We start from the raw sequence: 14070 nt of genomic DNA on the forward strand, positions 1-14070 counted from the left end.
TCAGTACCCCACTTATGTTTGTTATCGTTAGAAGTTATCTCCTCCTGACGATCAGTACCCTACTTATTTTCTTCGTCGTTATGTCCTGACGTTTGTATTCTGCTTTATATTTTGCTGAGACAAAATGGTGAGAAATGGCAAGCTCCCTCTTAACTATATAAATGCATGTGTAAATAGACTTTGTTCGAGTAATTGAAAATAGCATCTTGACGCATTCATGCTCGTATCTTTCATTTTTTATTGACTACCTTTTCGTACACGTAAATAAATTTTCATTAAAACAGCCCAAGTCTTTTCGCTGATATAATATGATATCATCAATCATCACTTATTTGAATCAACATAAACTATTATATTTCATTCCAATGATTTCATTGATAGTTATTATCAGCTACTATGAACATTAACAGCTTAATGCCTTGATATCCATCGGAATAAAAAGGCATCATATGACTCTTGTACGAAAGTTATGTCTCAGTTCAAAAATTTGTCAATATATGGCTTGGCTGTCAGAAGATAGTTGTCCACGTGATCAGCATTTTTAAAAGCGTTGTCCTCTAGTACCCGTTCAAGGTTGGCCACAGATTCCTCCGGTGTCAGTATTTCGCCGTCCTGACGCAGGCCTAGGAAATTAATTAGTAATTGTTTATTTGATAAACATAGGAACAATCAAATTTCGTAACTGGATATAAACAGTATATTTATAATAATATTTATAATATCGTATAATTAAACTTGGGCGACTCAAATGGTTAAGGTAATATAAAAACGGGTGCTAAGGAAACACACACAAACAAAGTACCACTCGATTCAGGAGAGCTTCACGAGGTCAATTTGCTACTAACATTTCTTTTTCCGAAAATGGCCACTGTTACCATTCTTGCTATATCACGTAGCAACCTCAACAATAAACCAAATACGACCATTCCATACATCGTATGTCGGTATTTCTATGATCCGTACGCAAATTGGAATGATTAGGTGACAATCGACATGCAGTAGCATATAGCACGGATATTTAATATTATTTGAACATATAATACAGGTTTCACAACCAACAGATTCACAAAGAAGACGGGCTTACCATTTAACACTTTACGGAATGGAGTTGAGGACGAATTTCCTTCTAGATCTCGCAACATGTCTGTGTCAACAGCACCTGGGGCGTATATCAGAACCCGAATAGATGGTTCTTCAGCGGAAAGGACTCGGAAGAACATTTCACGGGCAGCTTTGCCTGAAATAGTAAATAAAACAGAATATAGTTTGATATGTACAGGAATTAATAATGTTGTAACGAATCTCCTGTCTGTCAGTCGTAATTTCTTCTTAATGTGTCCCTTGACACTGCCTCACTTTTTATTCTGGAGCAGAAGGTTCGCTCCGGTGATGAAACATAACTAGAATCTATAAAATCGGTAGGTAGGCACTTAAGACGCAGCAGTTTGGGAGTGGAACGACTGGTTCGGTCATGGTCAGTGAAATGTGGCCAGGTAAGGTGTCCAGCAGGGTGTCTCTGGCAGTATACTTCAACAAAGACGTCTGCATCTGGTTATTATTGATGGTAAATAACATTACCTCGAATATATCAAATAGGTGTAACGCTTGGAAGTTTGAAATGTGGGGTGAGCTTTAATTCATTTTTAACCTCAGTTTAATCTGACCAAATTCTCAAATGCAGCGGAAGATGCATCGACTTAAGAGCGGAACTAGGATAGTATAGGGTAGTTGGATAATCGGTAGTTTGATTGGTCAACAATTATGCTGAGCAATGTTTACAGACCTGTCGACCAAAACGATTCTAAGATAGGGCACTTTGCACAGTTGATACATCGTCCGTTAGCTCGAACACTTTTGGTCCATTTTCTCATCTTTAAATCATTGTCGCAAGACAAAAGGATAACATATGTTGATATTCAAAGATTCTCAAACAGAATTCGTTAGTGGAGCATGTTCTCACTAAAATTAAAAATGAATCGAAGATTACCTCTCTCCCACAACCCCATTGCCAAAACCGATCCTCCCACCACCACCAACGCCACTTCCGACGTTCAAGTGTTACACCATGTTGATTTAGTAACCAGTTGTATATTAAGTGAGGTAGCACTATAAAGTCACTGTCAGTCTGTGCTGAAACGACAGAAATAGCACAATCTCCCAAAACACAGATATACACTTCATACATGCATTTACATAATGTTTGTGAAATTGAAATGCGTGTCAAAATGAACAACATGCTAGTCATTAAAATTGTTAGAAATTATACACATGTGCATTATGAATAACGGACATTAACAATAATATATACCTGAGCAATATAGGTGGAGAGACGGAGTTGGAACCTTGGAAGCCCCTGACGTTATGTTGATCACGACTCGAGACAGTGTAGGATCACAAAATGTTGCGAAAAAGCTTGTATTGAGTAGAATCATGCCGGAGAGATTTATGTCAAAGTAAGACCGCACGCGGTCGGCGTCACACAACTGAAGCGCGGTCTTTTCTTTGTCACCGATTGTACCACAGTTATGAACAAGCATAGCCTGTTCAAAATCATCTTTTGAAAGTTTGTTTTCAGTAAGCAAACTATCAAATATTCCATTAAAATATCCTTCGTCGTCTGTTTTTCCTTGGTCATACTGTCGAACTAAAACTATTATATTGGGAGTCGTTGCTTTCAATTCCGTCCTGACGCTTTCCAAAGCCTCCTCATTCCTTGCCATCAGTACCAAGACGGAATTCGGAGGGAACTTGACCGCAAACTGCAGGGCCATGCATCTACCAATTCCTCTACTGGCTCCGGTAATGGCTACAAAACTCTTTTTTAGGAAAATGTTCTCTCGTTTCTCCATGTTGACCTTAAATCTGTCTTGCTATAGTAACAGAACTATAGTGAGTGATATATCAAACGTAAGTGTATTGCAACACAGTATAAAGTACACGCATGTACATCGACTGTATCTTGTCATTGATAAGAACAGGTGATAACTAAGTATGTCATGTTTTCCAGGTCAATATTAAGTACACAAACGTTTTTATATATTATCTTTATTGCCGCCATGTATCGGTCCGAGTCAGAGACATTATCCCGTCGACTTAACATTAATTTTATCATAACCCTATTTATTTTTAATATCTTTAAATTATTATCTGGCGTTCGTACTCAGCTTTCTATTTTGCTTTGAGGAAATGCCAAGAAATTGCAAGAAATTGAACAGTCAAGACGGCAAGTTCCCTCCTAATTCCGTCTTTACAATAATGAAGGCCTTGGAAATGTAATCCATCTGGGATTATATGATTTTAGGGACTTTTTTGTTTTTTATCTTTGTGACTTTATGTCCATCTTGAAGGACATGGACTTCGATATCAATCCGACAGTGATTACCCTACTTTAAAACAAATGGTTTCCTTTTGAATGAGTTTTTGTATTATGTATTACCTTGGTCGTGATCAGGTGTTTCAACTGTGCTGATAAAATACCGCCTTGGCACGTTGATCCAGGCCTTATTTCATCGAACGTAGAACACCTAGTGATACATTCTGATTTAGTCACCTGATCAAGGATCATTGAACGTCATGCTGTTACAGAAGTTGTCTCTTGTAAGTTATCCAATTAAAAACAGTGTTTAATGGAGAATGGTTCATTGCATGCAGTGCACTGAAATTAGTCATCACGTTTTAGTAAGTAATACTGCGCTATATATAAAGGAAAGCAGCAATGACAACCTCTTCTCGGCGCCATTCTCTGTAGCAAGGAAACCATTCACCGAGCTGTTTGATCGAATGTAATGTGTTGTCTATATCTTGCCTCAATTTATTTTCTCGTTGTGATATTTAAAGTATTTACAAATCGTTTAAAATTGGTAAAATTGGGTTTAAAATCAGTGCGGTAAGATCATGTGGCAATATTTATATTTTTAGTATTGATCGGATTCTCTTGGTTCCCGCTAAAACTCTGTAAAACAGGAGGAGAGGGAAAATAGAGCAATTCCGTTCATGCACGGGCTTGTTCCCATTATCGCGATTATGTGACGGAGAAATTGACAACACACGATTCCGAGAGATGCAGGTTGATGAAGACAATGGGAAAGTTTTATGGTCAACAACAACATGATCTCGTTTGGAAATATATTTCCTTGTGTGATATGAAGTTGGACGTGTTCAATGAAAAACCTTGTAGTTATGTTGTCACCGCCCTAGTTTTAATTTTTCTCCCACATTAACATTCACCACACGCATTTATCTCGCACACAGCGGAGGTCGTCCATATATGACCATAGGATCATATTTCGATTTTCAACTGGTAATATATGTAATGTTTAATCTGGTATTGTAATTACATATTCTTATTTAATATATATTGCATCTTTATTTGTTAATGTCACTGGGGAGATGGTCAAAAGATTTCTTTTGACGACATTTTAACTGGAAGGCATGTCCTTCCATACAAACTACTTCAGATCAACCCTCGTACATGTAGGAATCAATCCAGTTAAAGTATTTGATGCGGTTGGAGTCTAGCTTCAACAGTAGATGACCTTATGGCTATTAAAATGGACGTTTTCGATGTGAATATGTAGATATGAGGAAACTCTAACACTTCAAAAATTTACAAATGGTTTGTTTTTATATGCATTTTCATTTCATTATAAAATAGTCACTAATGTAAAAGTTTTTATAGGAGTTTCCTCCCTTATAGAGCTTATGTTCGCTGTGTTGTTCTGGAGAGGACTTAAATAGGCTTGGTATGTTGTCCAATCCTTTGTAATGTTTATGTCATACAATATTTTTGAAAATTGAAAATCTTGAAAAACGACAGGAACCGCTGAAATAAGTGTTTTTTTTTCTTAATCATCATCATCATCATCATCATCATCTCATCTTCATCATTAAATCCATGTTCATTACATCATTATCATCATCCAAATCGTTCATCGTCGTCATCATCATTTTCGAAATAATTCAAAAATTATCGTTATCATTTTAATCATTTCATCATCATTGAAACATTATATATAACCGTCATCCTCATCTACATCCATCCACAAATAGTCATGACAATGTACACCATCATCTTTGAGAGAGAGAGAGAGAGAGAGAGAGAGAGAGAGAGAGAGGTAATAATGAAAATATACATTAATATTCAAATAGTTCAAAACAAGGGTATAATGCCTGCAGGGTTGGTAGTATAGTTTGACGATATAAGTCAAGGCAAAAGGGAGGATGGAAATTGGTGATTATTTTGACTCATTGGTTCCATGATAACCGCGGAAATGTTGAAAGTAATACTCCTCCATATCAAAGGCACTATAAGAGAAATTAATTGACATGTGCTGTACGTTTTGTGAAGATATCGTGAACGGTTGTTGATACATGTTCCTTATACGCCACGAGACACGGAATCCGTTGGTATATCCTCACCAACATTACTTTGGCGGGGATAATTACCGTTTCGTTGTTGTTGTTTTTTTTCACGAAGTGTTTATAAGTGGTATATATATATATACATTAACAAGTTTCAAATGATAGAAAATAACACATCTTGACGCTTCGTTTCTTTTATTGATTACTTTTGCGTACACGTAAGAAGATTGTCGTTAAAACTACTTAAGATTTATATATATATGATATATACCTGAATCATAATTAAACACTTATCCGAATAAACAACATATTATATATCATTACAATGAATACATTGATAGTAATTGTAAGCTACTATGAATTTTAATGGATATAGGCCTTTTTACTGTTCGAAATAATTCGGTATCAAATTACCCTTGCACAAAATTGTCTAATGATGTAACAAGAGGCCCTCTGGGCATGTATCGCTCATCTGGAAATTGCATTGAATATGGGGAAATACTTAACATTTAAGACTTTGAAAATGTGTTACCTTTCCTTCTTATATATAGGCCCCGCTTCTTGCTCCTAGGATGCCAGACCCCCCCCCCCCCCCCCCCAGATGATTCAGACCAAATTTGGTCGAAATGCGCTCAATAGTTCATGACAAGAAGCGGTTTTTACGAAAAGTTGACGGACGACGGACAGTAAATATTTGTTAGTATATGGTTAGCATTTCTAGACATAGTTGCTCAAGTATTCAGCGTTATCAAAGGTGTTGTCCTCCAGTACCTGTATCAGGTCGGCTGCAGTTTCCTTTGGTGTAAGCAACTTGCCGTCCTCACGTAGGCCTGAGAAATAAATTTGAAATTGTTTCAATTATAGCATACAATTTCATTATATAATTATATGTAAACATAGAGTGTGATAAAACTGGGAAGACACAAATGAGGGTCATATATGTGACGGAAGTCAAGGAGAATACCAACAACCACGATCATATGAACGCTCAACTAAAGGCCAAAAAGCCAGGCGGTGTCAGGGAGACATAGAATGAAGAAATTAGTGAGAAAGAATAGAAAATCTAATATCCCTAATTTACCACCAACAGTCAGGATGACACAGAATGAAGAAATTAGTGAGAAAGAATAGAAAATCTAATATCCTAATCTACCACCAACAGTCAGGGAGACATAGAATGAAGAAATTGGTGAGAAAGAATAGAAAATCTAATATCCCTAATTTACCACCAACAGTCAGGGAGACATAGAATGAAGAAATTGGTGAGAAAGAATAGAAAATCTGATATCCCTAATTTACCACCAACAGTCAGGGTAAGAAGATTCTAGAGGGTTCACTAACAACTATGGTTATATACTGGCAGATCAGTCTCTACATTGAACTATCAGGTAGTCCCCGATTGTTCAGGGGCACACTTTTAGTCGCATAAATGATAATACACAGTGGGATTCTGCACGCTTCACTCCAGAGCATTCCAGTCACAGGCGCACTTGACGATGTACAGAAGGTCATAGTGGATAAATGGGGAAGGCACTTAGACCTATTAATATACATAAGGCATGACAGTTTCTACTATCTCACATCATCGGACAATTTCTGCACCAACATAGGTTGCAACAAAAAGATAGTATCATTTAATTGAGATCATATGCTTTCCATACGTATGAATAGCTTTTCTCTCCGCGAGCTCTCAACTGACCACTGACCCATTTTGTTCAAAAAATGACCACTAACCACTTGCTATATCCCGTAGCATCCTCCAAAATACACCCAATAAGACCTTTCCATACATCGTAACATGTACCCATGTTCCAATGACACGTGTGCAAGGTGGCAATCGACATGAAATAACATAGAGCACGGATATTCAAATATTTATTTAGCATTGTTTCATTGTATGTAAAGAAATACAATCATTGTAAATAAAGAACAGGTTTTATAACCAACAAATTCACAAAGAAAACAAACTAACCCTTGATCATTTTACGAAATGATGTTGAGGATACATTTGCTTCCATGTCTCGCATCATGTCTGTGTCGATAGGACCTGGGGCGTATGTCAGAACCCGAATAGATGGTTCTTCGGCAGAAAGGACTCGGAAGAACATATCACGGGCAGCTTTTCCTGAAACGAAAAATTGTCAAGATATGAAGGTCGATCACACAAGGTCATCCCTCTGACACAATGTAAATCTCACCACTCACTTTAGAAGGTAGCCCCCCCCCCCACCCCCCCCCCCCCCCCATTATTTTTACGTCTTGTCAACAAGTGTGTGTGTGTGTGTATGTGTGTTCATGTAAGGACGGTTTCTCAATAAGAACAAGCTTTATTTGAGTGTCGTTATTTCAATTTATTGCCATACTAGACAAAATAGTTATGTTAATTATATTTATGCCTGTTTAAACGATTAATTCAATGTACCTGCGCAGTAAAGGTGTAGAGGCGGCATTGGACGCTGAGAAGCAAGTGACGTTATATTGACCACGACTCGTGATAGTGACGGATCACAAAATGTTGCGAAGAAGCTCGTGTTGAGTAGAATCATGCCGCACAGATTTATGTCATAGTAAGACCGTACGCGGTCGGCGTCACACAACTGAAGCGCTGTCTTTTCTTTGTCACCGCTTGTAGCACAGTTATGAACAAGCATTACCTGTTCAAAATCATCCTTTGAAAGTTTGTTTTCAGTAAGCAGACTATCAAATATTCCATTAAAATATCCTTCGTCGGTTTTTCCTTGATCATACTGTCGAACTAATACCGTAATATTGGGAGTCGTTGCTTTCAATTCCGTCCTGACGCTTTTCAAAGCCTCCACATTCCTTGCCATCAATACCAAGACGGAATTTGGGTGGAATTTGACCGCACACTGCAGGGTTATGCATCTACCAAGTCCTCTACTGGCTCCGGTAATGGCTACAAAACTCTTCTTGAGGAAAATGTTCTCTCGTTTCTCCATGTCGTCTTCAAATCAATATTATAACTCCCACAGTACGTAATGTATTAAACAACCCGCAGTTATCCCAGACACAGTCTACGTCCGTACCTCCGAAAAATTTCAATAGCTAAAATGTAATGTGAAACGTTTACAAATTGTATGTGTGCCGTGCTTACGTACGTAATATGTCAGGCGTGGCACATTAAAAATACAAAACCCGTATAAGACAAAAGCATCTAAGATTCGTCGTAACCGGACCGTAATCATACCCTATTATCCATGTGACTGTAGTAGCATTACCATTGTACATGTAACATAACATATGATGTTTAACATGTTTTTACACTGTCAATATAAAGGGTGCATGTGCTGCAGGATATTTTGATCGGGCTATGTGTCAGGAAAATATGATATAAGTACATGTATCAATACCAAAACTAATATTAAAACACTTTCTTTATATTTGGACTATGTAACTATTGATAACCAGCCTCCTAATAAGTACATTGCATATCGCAAACAATGTCCTTAAATTAGCATAATCTCAGTGTATACAGCTGCACCCCTACGAATGCTGTTTACCTAACATACACTGACCTAATTTAGTTTTGAAATACAAAGGCAGCAAAGTGTGACACATGTAAGTTTTCGTAATCTTTGTTACGAACCAACACATATATAGCGTACTGATGTGTGGTGTTGCGTAGTCACACTCGAGAAGTTCCGGGTGGCTATAGGCTTACATACAGTTGAGTGAATAGTGTTCAGTTAAACAATGTAAAACATACCATTGTTAATTCATTTTGTTGTTGGATTTACAAGGACAACATGTAAGGTAATTGTAGGCCTAAATAAAAGATTGAATACCACATAGATCTATATACAATGTCCAATGTTTTATTTTTGATATTTGAAGCCAGATACTCCCAAATAACCTAAAAGTCTAGTTGCCAACATGTATTAATGGCAATCCAAGATGCTCATTCACGGTCTCCTCACGATAAAAAGACCACAGGCCTAGACGCTTGACAGGGGAGAATCCTTGAGACATCAGTGTATAAAAATAACTCGCCGCATTATTATATAATTATCGCGAGATTTGTCACGGAACTGAGAACGAGGCTCTAACAACGTGCACTGCACATTAACTACACACATATCGAGTATACAATGTTAGTGAACCTTAATTTAGACATATCAACAGAATATTTTACACAAAAAAAGTATACGTAACAATACTTACGAGTGTCGTTGCAACTTTTCAAGACCGAATGGTCTCTTTGACAAATTCTGGCTGTGTGGGCGAAAATCATGTTCGCCAGAACGTCTGTGTGACGAATTGGTAACTATATATTTATTATCGCTCTCCTATTGATATTTCTTTTCAGTGCTCCTGACACTGACTCACGTTTGGCCTTTAGTTGAGCCTTTGCCCATGTTTGTGTGAGGAAGGCACAGTTCTCTCCCCTAGTTACTTCTGTTTAGCGTTCATGTTTGGTCAGCCCATTATGACCAAGTGAGGTGTCTTACTGGCAGTATGCCTCAGTGAAGTATCATTATAAAATCGGTATTTGTTCCGCGCTATCACAAGGAGACAACACAAACACAACAGCGCAGCCTCCCAAACACACACATTCACCGCATGCATGCATCTAGAACACAGGGGAGACAATTTCCCTCTTGCTAACTTCAAGGCTAACTCGAGCCATGGACAGTTGTTGCAATATATAGGGGTTTTGCCGGAAGTAGTATTATTGAAATTATATGGAGGAATTCACAATAATGGTACAACTTTATGGAGAGTTTTAGGTATTTTTTTCTGTTATCGAGTATTTTGTCAAGCTTGGTATCACAGGGACTAGAGTGATTCTTTGTAGGACAATGACACATTAGTACAAGTCATGTAACTGTATTCTTGTAAATAGTGAATTTAGATAAAGATATAGTGATATACGAGTCTATATCATAAACAGATTTAATAAATATACGTTGACGGGTTTTCCTCGGTTGACGAATGGAGTCACGTGGGTTTGAGCGTTCTGTTTAAGGGCGATAACTTATAATGTAATTTTAGTACTGATTTGGGTATCATCTCAAAACGGTTGGGACAATTTTAATTTTCCTAATTATCGGAAAATCTAAGTTTTATCAAAAATTAGGCCTGGTAATGTCTTCCAACTATGAATTTTACAGTTAGAGTCGCTTTAAATACAGGCAGTGCTGTAATACCTGAATCATGTTTCATTGTGTTCCTACACACGCTGTCGTCTGCTACATGCTTTTCCCAGTGATATTTAATAGTATGAAGTGTTAAATTATGATGGCCGACAAGAGCCTGGCAAGATGAAATGAAAACACTGAAACACCTTTTTTAATGGTACAGTTTTTTTTTCATATATTTTAGTACCATAGAAAAGTGTACCATGGTACAAAAAGATGGGGAAATTCAAATCATTTTGTACTTTATACGATACAGAAAGCTTATAAACAACTTGGATGGAAACAGCTTACATTCAAATGTTGATGTACGCAAAGTTTGTTAATCAATTCTGATGACACAAACCGAGCCTATTATGTTAGTATTGGGATGTACGTTTGGGCCAAAAAATTATTAAATGAAACCTGTATAATATCATCATTTACATTTTCGAAATAAACAATTGAATGAATGCAAACAGCAATATTTATTAGCATATAAATTCCTCGATGCGTACAACTGATTTTCCCATTTCTCCAAAACGGACCCCATCGGTGTTTACAAGTTTCGGAGTTTCTTTCACTCAAAAGTTGAGGCAGCTTGGATACATTGGTAATGTAAGTATACATAATTCGTCATTGGAAAATTAATTAACCTTTATTGTTAATGAAAAATCATTTTAAAGTTAAAATAGAAAACGGATATATCAGTTACATATTTTAGCCAGCAGCCATTATTTCGGGCAATTAATTCGCAGGCTATGCAATGACAACTTTTGTCAAACTCGGTTACCTTTATGCATCCTAGTACCACTAGGCTAGGGAAATTCCTGCAAGTCTGAGTTATATTTTTAATTAGTTACCTGAAATTCAACGAAGAAATGTTGACTCTGCGAGCTGCTTCATGTTCTTACACTGAACGTTCCATTTTCTAGTAGCGAAAACGTGGAACTCCTCTTTGCAAATTCGTCAATACTCCTTCAAATATCACTTGGATATACCGTTGATATAAATTCTCCAGAGTTTTTGCGTTTCTGATGTTGCCATTTGGACTGACAAGTATAAGTAACTTTTCATTTTTATGTTCGCAATGACAGCCTTCCCCTATGATTAGTTTTTTTTCTTTTACATGTGTTTTAAAACCAAACTAGCAACAATCTTTATCTTTTTTTTTTCTTTCTTTTTTTTCTTTCTTTTTTCATTATCTGAGTCAGATTTCATCAACCTGGCAACAACTGGAGACATCGTTGGCTTTGACTTTGAATCATACACAAACTCGAAATTCTGTTTAAGTTTCTTCATGCCACCTACACCTAAGCTCTCCGGTAACACGGGCGAATGAACGAGCCTTATACCAAGTGTCTGTGCGTTAGTGAATTGTGGGTGTGTCAGTCGTTGTTAGTTCAACCATTATAATATCCAGCCTGTTTATCCCAGACAAACATTTATAGTTGCGTTGTTCTCTTTAAGCACGCGTCCTACCAGTGCAGTACAGTTTCGAGATATTGTATACAGTAGAAACCATGCGTCCGAATCTGTCAATAAGGTTTAAAGCTCGCCAAAAACATGAAACCAGCCTATTGATGTAGATTTTTACAGAACTTATTGCACAAAAATATTTCTTTGTTTCTTCACTGGTGCACAATTTCTGAAGCCTTTCCAAGGATATGACCTTATAGATTTGATATGTCTCATTTCAATCAATCGAGGAATAAATGCAGTAATTGTCGTTGGAGCATGAATGACGAGAATTACTTTCTGAGCATCTTGTGAATCCGTTAAACGAGATAGATCTTTTGATTGACATATTGATCAAACGTTTTCGAATTGTAGATCGTCGTCAAATGTGATTTGTCTCTCTGATAAAGATGGAGGAATTTCGTATCCCCTAGGGATAACATCTCTCATATTACCACTGTCCATTTCCGTATTCACCTCCTTGTCATCGAACCACTCCTTGTACGTTTACATCAAAGAGTCCATTTCATTCAATACTGTGATCATCGGATAAATAATCAAGGCTTGATGTTTGTCAGTTCCTTTGATATATCGGTTCGAAAAGGCGAAGTTAATTGCAGATTGCGCTGGGTAAACTTCCTGCAATAAGAGATATGGTAGATTATACATTGGCATTTTCTTGTTAACTATGCGTTTATTAAATTTGATATAGACAGACATATTTTTTCTCTATAAACAAACATTTTAAAATAAGAATTAAACAATATACAAATGATTATATTATTTTCCGATTCGAAGAATGATAGAAATATCATGGTTGATATGTACACCAGATGCAGTTTACAGTATCGAGTTCATGCCGGAGAGCAAAATGTAAACTTCGTCTACAGCCACTAGTATCAAGCTCTCCGATTTGTCCTCCGCAAATTGGATACATGCACGACTTCCCAATTTTAAATCCGTCTGGTCAGTGTCTTTGAGAAAGATTTTTTTTTTTACAAAATCTGACATCATAAAATATATTGAGGTAATGCCATATGTATTCCTTTGCCACACATGCTGCATTTATACTACCAAGACGACTACGGAAGCCCTGCTGCAGCGGATGCGGAAAGTCCAATTCAGTACATTTCTTTAAAAAGTCTATCGTGTATCGATTTTTCGAATATTTTTTTTATATAATATGGGTGAGTGCGATATCTCTATAGTTTTTTGGGTCGTTAAAAGTTTGTCCTATACTGAATTTGTTATTAAACAATTCTATTTCGTGTTGGCTTACATAATATGTTATACTGCTTTTGTGGTTTATCGACGAAAAATTCAATATAGATATTATTTACCACCAGAAAAACTGTCCCCTAGGACATACTTCAGGTATCCAAATCAGCCTCATATGACTCACTCTTAATGCAAACCCTCAATAATCGGATATTTTCCGCCACGTCTTCTAGTGATGGAACATTGCAGAGATTTTCTTGTTCCATTGCAATACTTGGGCTCTTCAATCTTATCCTGTTTTCGTAATTCTGCCCCTTCGACACCCGTCCTCATATGACGTTAAACCCCTAAGAACAACACAACAGCTAAGGTCGTACAATGATTGTGTCAACACGACAGCCAAGGTCATATAATGAGTGTGTCAACACGATAGCTAAGGGCATATTATGATTGTGTCAACAAAGCAGCTAAGGTCATATAAAGATGAAGTCAATTCATCATCTAAGGTCAAATAGGTATTGCAGAAAAAAATGTCTTCAGTGAATAACAATTATAGCTGAATCTGCATGTTATTCAAAAGTTTACAACAAGCATTGTCTATGATTATCAATATTTTCCTTTGAACTGAAAAAAACAAGATTAGACGTTATATTAATTCATAGTGCAATTTTAACCAGGTCATTTATCTAGTTTCTCGCATAGAGGGGACATTGCTCCCCCGCAGTTAAAGTCATCCCAAAGAAAATCATAGTACTTGGGCATGTTTACGCAGTCAGCGTTTGGTCCCGGTCCGCCAAAATTGCTCGGCTCTACTGCTTTCCAGCCATTTTATGTCGACATCGAAGAACCGGAAGTCGTCCATACCCAAATACCTCCCTCAACGCTGTCGGATCCACCC

At 37.1% G+C, this 14070-nt stretch overlaps 2 protein-coding genes across 2 annotated transcripts; both read right to left on the minus strand.

The window, feature by feature from the left end:
- Positions 1–474: 474 nt before the first annotated feature.
- Positions 475–2849, minus strand: LOC117344136 (sepiapterin reductase-like). The gene is made up of 3 exons (XM_033906784.1): positions 2309–2849; positions 1085–1237; positions 475–623 (listed from the first exon to the last, which is right to left on the minus strand). Exons 1-3 carry the CDS (start codon positions 2847–2849, stop codon positions 475–477), a joined length of 843 nt encoding a protein of 280 aa, XP_033762675.1.
- Positions 2850–5548: 2699 nt separating this feature from the next.
- On the minus strand, positions 5549–8424 carry LOC117343121 (sepiapterin reductase-like). Its single transcript, XM_033905435.1, has 3 exons — positions 7784–8424; positions 7334–7486; positions 5549–6191 (listed from the first exon to the last, which is right to left on the minus strand). The coding sequence occupies exons 1-3, from the start codon at positions 8319–8321 to the stop codon at positions 6079–6081; spliced, it is 804 nt and encodes a 267-aa protein (XP_033761326.1). The 5' UTR covers positions 8322–8424; the 3' UTR covers positions 5549–6078.
- Positions 8425–14070: the final 5646 nt, after the last annotated feature.

This window comes from Pecten maximus, chromosome 15 (assembly GCF_902652985.1).
Source record: "Pecten maximus chromosome 15, xPecMax1.1, whole genome shotgun sequence".
Taxonomy (NCBI): domain Eukaryota; kingdom Metazoa; phylum Mollusca; class Bivalvia; order Pectinida; family Pectinidae; genus Pecten; species Pecten maximus.